Genomic DNA, 10,763 nt, shown 5'->3' on the forward strand with positions numbered 1-10,763 from the left:
CCTGGTCTTCACTGACTTGCTTCATGCTACTCATTTTGGGTGTAAGTACTTAGTCTTTAAGAACTGCAGATGTAAACTGTGGCAAAATTATTTCAGCCTTCCATTCTTCTGAGGTGTGTAATTTAATTCCTGAGCCAGAAGTTCCCAGATTTGTGGTATGAATAACACTGAAGGTAAACAGGCTACTTTACAGGCACGCTTGGCCAACAGCTGCTGCTTTTCTCCTACTTGCAGTTGCTTAACTAAGCAAAAAAAGTTTACAAACATCTGCTCCATGCAATTTCCTGATTGTGACTTTCATACGAGACCTTAAAAGCATGCATACTTTCTTTAGATAGGTAAGTATACCCTGGTTGGTCTTGGCAAAGTCTTTGGGCAGACAGGTAGTCTTATACAGCATGATGTAGCCAATTGTCTGCATTGCTGTCGTCCTTTGCCTCTAAAGTGTTTGCATTTCAAAGGCCYGCTGTCCACATCAGCGGTAAGTGAGTCATTTCACCACTGGCTTAGGCTGATCATAACTCTGGACATGCATTCCCACCAGCATCTTTGTTCTAGCTGTAGTGGGGTTTGGATCAGCTTACTGATCCAACTGATAAMCAACTCTGCTGAAAAAGCAACAGCAATTGCTAGTTCCAGTTGGGTCACTGGATGCTAACTATTTTTCTGTATGAATATTTTAATACAGAACCTGAAAGGGCCTTTGTATGGGTTAATATTTTCCAAATTTGCAAAATAATTTTGCACAATATATTTCAAACCATTTTCATCCTATTCCTTGGCCATCCTCACCTAAAATATGTTGAAAATTTTAAAAGCTTTTACCAAATGTAGGTAGATTTAAAAGACATTTATCTAGCAGGCATACACAGAGTCTGATCTTTACCTTTAATTCTCCAAAATGTGCAGATATGTGTTTACAGCTGGGTGACCCATAGCATATGTGTGCAGTAAGACTTGAATTCATGCAGTGTGTCATTGCAATGTTTTCGTAATACATACTAGGTGAATTAATTTTAAAAGTGACCCTAATAYGCTTGGATTTTCTCATGGACTGTCATAGTGGAGTACCTTTCGGCATTAACACTTGTTTAATTAGTTTCTTTTACCATATTTTGCTAGCAGATGGCAACCAATAAACAGAAATGTCTGTTTTCCTATGAAGTATTTGTTCAGATTTCCCCCCAGAAACAGAGTAAATATGATTACGTAACATAAAGTTATTTTCTGTCTTTATATATTTATGTATAATTGCTGTTCTGTCTCTCTTGCAGGAGATGGAAAGAACAGTTCATGTGTTTGAAACATTCCTGTGAACTCGTCAAGATGGGTGGGTTTATCCTCTCTTAAACTGCTCATGGGAGAGCAGTCCTCTGAGCCATTCAGTTTCCATTTGCACCAAGTATGTGCAGAGCCTTGATCTTAAGTGCTCTCTCTTTTTCTTTCTGTTGAATTTGGTGCTATTGTCTCAGGTACCTGAAACCAACCAGCCTACAAGAACCAAACGGAACTTCATATAGTTGTATCTGATATAAATAAAGAATACAATGCCACAGCTTGGAGATTTTTGGTGCTACAGAAACTGTTCTCTTATCTGCTCTTGTTCACTCTACGTGCGTTATCTTTTGGGAAACTGCAGGCAAAGTGGAGACCAACACAAGAGAACTGGAAAGAGCAGATCTAAGTCGAATATTTTTAAACAGGCAACTTTTTTTTTTTAATTTTCTTTCCAATTTTTCTCTTCTCTGGGGTAATGGACAAAAAAATCTGTTCTAAAGATGGCAGTGATGCATTGTGGTAGGAACCTTGAGTAACTGGATGTACAATAATTTGAAGATGAGGCTCTCTAGAACTGCCTTTAATGTGCCTTTTAGTCATTTGAGAAAGATAAGGCTAATCAGTTGGTCTGGATTATAGCAAATGGCAATGTTAGAAAGCTGTCTTCAGAATGAAGATCTCCAGAAGGATGATTTGTATTCTCTTCATTGGATGGCAACCAGTATTATGGTTATATAATGCCTGTCTTACTCTACAGAACTAAACTAAGACACACTGAAAAAGCCACATACTTTACCAAAATGGTGAAATTCTTTTATTTCATTGGTATGTATTTGTTTTAGAAACAAGTTACACAGTGAAACTCTTCTGTGTTGCTGAAAATGAAGCATTTTCCCATCACTTGATTTGTTGTCCATTTTGAGTTCTTTGGAAAAAACAAAAAAAGCTTATTACTGGCAGGTTTCTTTCTAAAGTTCTGTGTTCGTGATGTAGCTTGGACTGTGCAATGCAGGGAAGAAAATGCTGTAGTTGGTCAAAATCCTGGAGGCCAAGCTCACTTGAAAATACGACTTAAACTAGGCTTTGCAACTCAGTCCATGCACAGCATTGTTAATGTGGTGGGGACTGGAAGACAGACTCTTGATCTGTTCAGATCGCAGGTCTCTGGGTCTGAATTGTGTAGTTCAAAACCTTTCTGGAAATTGGAGAGAACACAGTCTAGGCAGTTTCAAGGAAAAAAAAAAAAAAAAAAAAAGCATGTTGCAGTAGAAGTTTTATCGCAGGCTCAATGTTGAAACATTACCTAGGCTGATTTTTCAGACTTAAGCGGAAAATGTTGTAGCAAATTTGGCTGGTGTCACCATCTTTAACCGTTCATTGTAACCGTCCCTATGTAGCTGCGGAAATGTCTTTCCAAAAATATGCAACACAGTGTGGTTAGTTTTTAATTAGAGAAAACGGTCTTGGACTACTGCAGAGATACTGCGCTACCTCAGCTTTTTGTATTTTAGTTACCAACAGTGTTTATGGAGGACTTGTAATCACTCTGCTCCCATTTACAAGCTGAAGCTAAGGTACTTGTCTCCACCTCTCTGGCTAATAGCAGTTTGCCACTGCAGAGAAACAACCGTGGGCCTTGGGCTACTGCAGTAATCCAAAGTGCTTTGTATTTTATGTTTAAACATAATTCTACCTTTGATCTTTCTCTYCCCTGAATGCCACTTTTTTTTCATTATCACTAATGACAGAAAAAGGTTTCGAGTGTTCATGTACATCTAGTTACACCTTCTAAATGCAACCCGTGCAGAAAYGCTGTATTTTTTAGGTGGGAAAGTGCGATTAAAAACAACAAAAACAAGCAGAAAACACATTTTAAATGAGATTCTTTGATCTCGGATTTGATTATGGGATTTTTTTCCATGTTTCATTTAGTATTTATTAGCATCATACCTGTTTGAGATATTTTTGTGTCTGGTACATTAACAGCATTTTGTATTTTAATGGAAATTGTTACAAACTTTAAGATTTGATTAAATAAAATGTAGCAGATTTTTTGTAGCAAGTTTCTGATAAAAGGGTTTTTTGCAAGTCTCAGGTTCTTGCTGCAGAATTTTTTAAAAATATTTATTCCAGTTTCACTTACTCAAAGAAGTTTTTGTTCAAGTAACAGCAGCACTTGTGGAAGATAAAACTGCATACGTTTTTAACAAGATAATGAATTTATATTAATTAAAACAGTTGAGAATTTTAGTCACCAGTGAGTTTGAAAAGCAAATTTAAGCTAATGCCTAGCATTTAAAATGGTTCTAAAAGGTCACRTTTCTAAAGGAAAATTTTTACTGTCAGTTGTTGATTGGAAAAACCTTAGGAGGCAGCTTTACTAATTGAGGAGCTACCATGATGTTTTAGAGAAAAGTAGCCAATTTAAAATGTTGTAGTGGACAACTTGCATAAAATAATAYATCCGCCTTCCTAGCCCAAATAACCACACTTCAGTTTTGTTTTCCTTTACAGATGTCTGGTGGTTATAGAGTTAAAGCAGCTGTTAATCTATCCATGTGGTCTAAACTTGTTTACTCTTTGTATGTTTTTAATTTTTTGCCATATAGCACTGGCAAGAGTTTGTACAAATTGACCTCTCTTCCTTGTTTCTTGTTGTGAAAATTGCAAATAAACTCCTGTGTGAGTCCTTGTGCTGGGGTCAATAAAGTGTGGCCAAGCAGAAGAAAGGAGGTTTCTCTGGGGGGCTGGTGGGGCTGTGTTGGAGATACTGGAGTTGCTCTTGGGTGAAGTTGATGGCTATGGAGTTGATTGTATTTGCAAGCTTGAATCTCACCTGTGATTTTTTTTGTTTGTTTGTTTTGTTTTGTGTCCTCTGTATTGTTACTTGATTTCCTCATATGCCAATGTATTTATAGGATTACTGTTTTTTGTAATATCCTGTCTTCCTTTTTTTTTTTTTTTTTAATTGATTAAGTTGGTTGTCAGCTCTGGTTTTACCTTCAGTCTCTTGAATGGCAGGTCCTGCAGCTGACAGTCATTTGTTCTGTTTTTATTTTATTTGTAATCACAACATAAGCTTGAATTTGGGCTTGTACTTGCATCTTTTGTATCTTGTACATTGGGTTATTTAGACATTGGGGAGTCCTGTTTGGTTTCATTAACGTGTGTCTACTTTGTGGATTAAGTAGACTTCCTTCATCAACTATGGTATATTTTGGATCCTATAGTTTTATTCAGAACTGTGTTTAAATTGATGTTTTGCATTTTGACTTCATTTTACATTAGTTTGGAGTAAGTTATTTAATTTTTTTTGAACTTCTGGAAATTTTGAACATTTTACTGTAATTTGTAATATAACTGCTGTGAAATACTTGAATAAAGATGACAAGAAAACACAGCTTTAGCTCCTTTAAAAATATTGTTGTATTTAAATGAAATGCTACCTTATAGTTGATTTCAGTCTTTTTCTTACCAGATTTCCTTGATTTCTTGCAGCTGACATATTTCACTCCGGGATCTTGCTGCTTAGTTGTTTTTGAGCAGTTTAAATCTGTTTTGCTTTCAGTGTTTGGCCATTAAAGAAAAATACATCTATGATTAATTTTGGCTGAAGTGAAATCTGCATTGTGCATTGGCAAGTAAATAACTTAATTGTTATTAAGTTACGCTCTGTGCTTAGAAATTGTTTTGTATTCAGTTGAAACACCAAGGACTGCTTGCGGTACGTCAGCGTCCAATATCAGAGTTTTTCCATTTGAGTATTTTTTTTTTTTTTTTAAGAAACACTTTCTTTCCTATTTATGAAAGTTTTTCTTACTTTTTGTGTTTTTCTTGAAGATAAACTTCTAATATGTCTGGGAATTGCTTTGTTCCCCCCCCTCCCCCCCCCGATAACTTTTGCATAGGAGGACAAGCTGCTATAGGTTATGCAAGTTAAGAATCAGCCCACATCTTACTTGTATGAGAGCTCTCCTGGCAATTCCTCTGGAGCTAGCAAATGGCACGTAAYTTATGTAATGTGGAACAGAGTGTGACAAGCTGTTCTACAGATCTGGTATGGTCTCTGCTGAGGTGAAGGACATATGGCACTCTTGGTCCTTTTCCTCTTTTCCTCCCTATGTTTCTTAAACTGGAGCGCTCCTGGGCAAAAGAGTAGTTTAGCTTGTTTCAGGTCTGACTGCAATTCCGTTTTTATACGCAGCTTTAAAAGCACAGCTAGACGTTACATAAAAATAGTATGCCAAAAGATAGTCGGGATAAAGGAGCTCATCAGCTAGAGCCTAGGCTCCGTTCGTATCGGCACGGTCATATCGGTCGTTCTGATCCGAACGGTGTGAAACCCATTGCCCTGCAGATATCAGCACTGCACTTAAAACCGTCCAAGGGGTGGTTTCTCTGAAGAAAGAGTGCAGGGTATGAGGTCTTGTGTATCTGTGCCCATCCTTCAGGAGTGGTGATGGAGCTGAGAGGTCAGGCCCAACTTCTGACAGCAGCTGTAACAACGATCAGTCGTAAAAGGGACTGTACTTTACTGTATTTTGAGCTGTATATTGGGTGGGCATTGCAAAAGTGATCTTGTAAAAATACGCAGTGAAGCCTAAACAAACAGTGCTTCAGAAGTATGAATTAGCAGTAGTTTGGTTGCAGCAGGTGTTGTTAATAAAGCTTGAGTAAAAGCTTTGTGTAATGCCCATGTTTGTCAAATGTTCACTGCTTAAGACTGCTTTCTCCTGCTGTTGGTTTCTGCCTTGAACAAAGTTTTTACATGCAATTTCCTGAACTTCCTTGAACTTGCGGTGCTGCCCATCCTCTGGTTCATCTTTAAGCCCTTCAGATAATTTATTTAAATAAAAATGAGATCACTTTGTTCTGTATCTCAAGTTGGGTTAAGACTGCTTTCTCCTGCTGTTGGTTTCTCCCTTGGATGAAGTTTTGGATCTYGACTTGTAGTATTTGGGGTTTAAATTAGCACTACCTGAGAAAAAAGTTCTGAAAGCCAAATCAGTAAACTTATGAACCGCTTAATGAAGCCAAGCACTACATTTTTCTTCCCCTTTTATGCATCAGTTGTGGTCATCTAACTGTTATGTAGAAATCAGAGATTATAAACTTTAAGACTAACTAATTCAGSCTCATTTCATTTCTAGGTGAGTAATTCTTTTACAATGTGATCATTTGCATAGAGAATATATTTCAGTTTAACCCAATGCCAGTAAATGGCTGTGACTACTACTAAATTCTGCTTATTTTAGGAATATATTTGACTTATGCTATATTGAGCCCTACTTTAGTAGTAGGAAAATTCTCAAGTTATTTTTAAAAATGCGATAGTTCAGATTTAAAATGGTTTTACCACTTCCAGTGGAATGCTAGTGTAAAATTGGCCATCCCTGTTAAGGCTTGCTGATGCTTGCATGCTAATTTTGGATAAAGCTGTGTTTGAGTTTCAGGTGCAAAGGATACTATTGAGTAACTTGTGCTCCTCACCTTCAGTTACTCAAGAATAGGYAACACTCGGTGCATAGACAAGCTTTTAGGCAGAGAGGGGATATTTCTTAATGAGCAGCAGATTCAGACTGCAGGAGCCCACTTCTCTCCTTTGCAAGGAGAAGGTTGACCAAACCATGAAGGTTTATTGACCAAAGCCCATTTGTAGACCTGTGATAGCATGGTGGAAGGTGGTCTAGAGCAGATGGAGTACAGAGGAACAGGTTGTTCAGCATCTGCGGTTGGGGCAGCAGCGCTGCAGCTCTTACGATGTGTTGGCACATTGCAGAGGCTGAGTCGGTTCTGCTGTGGTGGACTTCTGTCCATGTTTTGTTTTTGCTTGCTTCTGTCTTATGGCAATCCAGAAGTTGGCAGAGTTTGCGTGAGAAATGTGAGAAACCCTTGAGACTGGGTGGCTACTGACAATACTCGGACCACTTGTCATCTGCTTTTTGTGGAGCTTAATTATATTGCGATGAATAGGAGAAAAACCCTTCTCTTCAATGTAAAATTTGAATTGTGCTGTGACCCAGAGACATTTGACTGTGTGTCCATATGGAAGTAGGAGTCTATAGAGGACCAAATGACTCTTCAGCTTTGGGAATCTAGATCGAAAGGAAAGAAACACTTGGGGAAGTTTTGAGAGGGCTCCTTGTGAAATATTTCTCTAGCAAAGGAATTAAAGCAGAGACCAAAACACAGAAAATCAATTCATCCTGGAAAATACGTTAACTTCAGACTAAATTAGTTTGCTAAGAAATGGAGTTACTCTTCTATTGAAAAAAAAAAATAATGTTGCTTTAATTAGGGAGCTATTTGTGACCTCCAAAACTCCAGCTCTGTTKCTGTCATAAACATCTTGTGTTCTCTTGCCGAGTAGGTTATACCCTGGAGGATGCCTTGTGTATGTGGAGCCTACCTTGAAAAACAGCGAGATCTGATTTTGGTGATAGGCAAGGGGAAATTGCCAATCTGGTTTAGGTTTCTATTGAACAGAGTTGTAAATAATTTAAGTGATGCCCAATTCATTCGCTCTGCCACCATAAAAAGTTCAGCAAGGTGAAGGGAACGTGACATGAATAGTCACATATTGTCTGTGATTATTAAAGGACATCAGTTTAGTAATAAATTGCTGTTTTGTGTAGACATTTTAAGTATCAGAAATATAAGCATAGGACTACATTTTCATAAAACATTGGAGGTATAATGGGTTTAAAATTAATGGCTAGCCTTTATACCAGGGTTAGAGTGCTTCAGAGCCTTGCTCTAAAATTTAGTTCCAGAAGGCAGAGAGTGGGTTTTTTTTTTTTAATTATTTTATTTATTTATTTTTTAATAAAAAGCTTCCTTTTCACCAGATGTGGAGAACAACCAGGAAAGCACAAACAGAGCATTAAATTTTACAGCGTTCATCTTCTCAATACATGAGAATAAATTCTGGAAACGGAGACTACTCTGTTAACTCTTGACACCTAAGGATGAATTAAGTATTTACGGGTTTGTCACTAAAATTCAGGTTTATTCAGAGAGTGTAATGCCAGAAGAGAGCACTGGTTTGTTCGATCTGGTGCTGTGGGACATATGACTTAATCTCATGCATGTACAGAGTCTACTAACTTGTTTGGCTGACCAGTCTTCAAGAACGGCAGGTAGTCTTGATCTGGAGAGATAGCACATCTACCCTGTTCTTTGAGCTTTTGATGAAGTAGTTAAGACCACTGGCAGAAACACGTACCTTATTCCTCATTTGTGTTTTGTCTGKCTTCTACTTCCAGACACTGCTGCTTGTTTTGTCTTTCTGTTCTGGATTAAAGAGACTTTTCATGCGCAGGTTGCCCCCCTCCCCTCCGAGATACTAATGCACTGTGATCAAGTAGCCTCTCAGTCTTCTTTTTGTTGAGCGAAATGAGCTCTTTATGGCTTTCACTGCATTTTCTCCAGCCTTTAAGTCAATTTTGTGGCTCTTTTCTGTAGTAGGTCAATTTTCAACATCTTTTAAAACATTTGTTCACAGTGGAAATTGATGTGATATTCCAGCATTGGTCCCACCAGTGCCATATATAGAACTAAAATCACTGATTCCTACTCGCTGTTCTCCTTTTTACACATCYGAAGATCAATTTAGCCCTTTTATGCTGTGAAATTGGGCAGGGAGTTCTTGTTGCTCGACTTCTCAAACTTGCAGTTTTTCATGGTGCAGTTCTCCATCCCGAACATCAGCATTCCTCATTCCCAGCTCTCTGAGGGGCCATTTAGTTTTATTAAAAGAAGTTTTGTTCTAATGGTCCCAGCTAGCCAAAGGAGCCAACACAACACGTATGAGTTGTTCTAGTTATTCTGCTCTACTAATCTTCGTCTTCCACAGGTTTAGGAGCAGTGATTTATGTCAACATTTTCCTTTCAGGATGTTGGAAGGAGAGGATACTCACAAAGCCCCCACTAGAAATACTCTGATAATACCAAATTGAGAATTACTTGAATAGGTTAGATATTCCTCAATTAATCTGCCTGTTCTTAGCCTGTTTTAATATTTGCACTGTGAGTGCTGTACAGTGAGAAAGTTGAAGTATTTTGTCACAAGCTGTTGAAAATCTATTACCTTATCAATCAAATGTGTAATCCTGTCAGAGAATGAAATCGGGTTTATGTGATACAGCCTATTTTCTAGAATATCACGGTATTTATTCTTATCTTTTTGATTCAGGACAGTTTAGTTAGATACCATCTTTCCATTTTTGCTTGGGATTGATGTCAGGTGAATGCCCGGTAATTACCTAGTCATCTCCCTTGCCCCTTTGGTAATTGTCACATTATCAGCACTCCTTCTGAAACGCCCAGGCAYGCCAAGTGTCATTAAAAACGCGTGTCAGCAGGGCAGAGCGTTGAAGGCTTTCTTGAGATCGTTGAGTGTAAGTTAACTCCTGAATTTAAAAATCCTTATCCATTAGGGGAAGTCTAATACCCTCTTCAGGCAGTGAACAGCCTGGAAATGATGTCTTGATCCCCGCAGGATGCTTCTTTCCAAATAGAAAACAGAAATGCGAGCCGTTCCCAAACCCTTAGTCCCTGCCACATTTCCACTCTTCATTTTGCCTTGAAAGGCTGCGTGTGGCATTTATATATTCCGATACGTAAACAGGCAGCTCGCAGAAAAGCTGGGGATTAACTGAAGTGGGTAGATCTGAACTCCGTGTTGAGAAGTAAGGGAACGCTGCATTCAGTGGACATGGAGGTAAATAACATATTAAAAGACAATCTTTTTTAATGGAAACTGAGTGGCTGCAGAAATTCCAGTGGGCTTTAAAAACTTGCCTTGCTTTGCCGGGGCTGATTAGTTTTACCTGCGCGGAGGGCAGCGTTTCTGGTAGAGCACAGTGTGTGTTATACTCTTAAGGCTCAAAGCATTCAGTGCATCGCCTCCGCAGTTCAGCTCACTGATCCTTACTCCGGCGTTGTACACCAGCCCAAAGGCATCGTATTACAAATTAAGAGCTGCTGTGTTTGACTAAGTTCCCCAAATGCGTAGAGGTATTGGTTCCTTYCTACCTGTAAGAGCTATTGTTTTTATAAACCTTTATTTTTTACAGGGTGGGAAGAAGGGATGGCCCGAAGTTTTTGTAGGAGAGCCACTGGTGGCTTCAAATCAACTCTTTAGCCACAAGACCATGAGAAAAGGCCACTGATGCTGGACAGTGGCGAAAGCGTGTGTATTGCCTGTAGTCCTAGGCACGACATTAAGCAGACTTGGGCTTACCTGAAGCTGTCACGATAACTGCTGGTTCTGTATTAATTACATTGCTTGCAAGCTAGGTGCCAAAGTTGTTTGTCAAGCTATTAAAAACCCTGAGTTACCAGCACTGTTCTCTGGACAGGTTGTGAAAGAGCTTGATATCATTGCCGGTGTGAAACCTGCTGCGTGAGATCTGGGATGTGAATTCTGAAGGAAAAGAGTGTGCTGGTCAAAAGTAACAGATGATGAAATTAAAAGCAGCAGG

General features: G+C 38.7%; 1 protein-coding gene across 7 annotated transcripts in view; it reads left to right on the top strand.

Moving 5' to 3' along the window:
- The window catches only part of ATAD2B (ATPase family, AAA domain containing 2B), a 75,352-nt gene extending 70,676 nt beyond the window's left edge, over window positions 1–4,676 (top strand). For 6 of the 7 annotated variants that reach the window (XM_026068088.1, XM_026068091.1, XM_026068090.1 and 3 more), the window contains one exon: window positions 1,275–4,676. In XM_026068088.1, the coding sequence (XP_025923873.1) occupies window positions 1,275–1,316 (42 nt within the window). In that variant the 3' untranslated portion in view covers window positions 1,317–4,676. The remainder of the gene's footprint in view (window positions 1–1,274) is intronic. The other variant, XM_026068089.1, reaches the window with a different exon arrangement.
- Window positions 4,677–10,763: the final 6,087 nt, after the last annotated feature.

The sequence above is a fragment of the Apteryx rowi genome, unplaced genomic scaffold (genome assembly GCF_003343035.1).
Source record: "Apteryx rowi isolate R43461 unplaced genomic scaffold, aptRow1 scaffold_269, whole genome shotgun sequence".
NCBI lineage: Eukaryota > Metazoa > Chordata > Aves > Apterygiformes > Apterygidae > Apteryx > Apteryx rowi.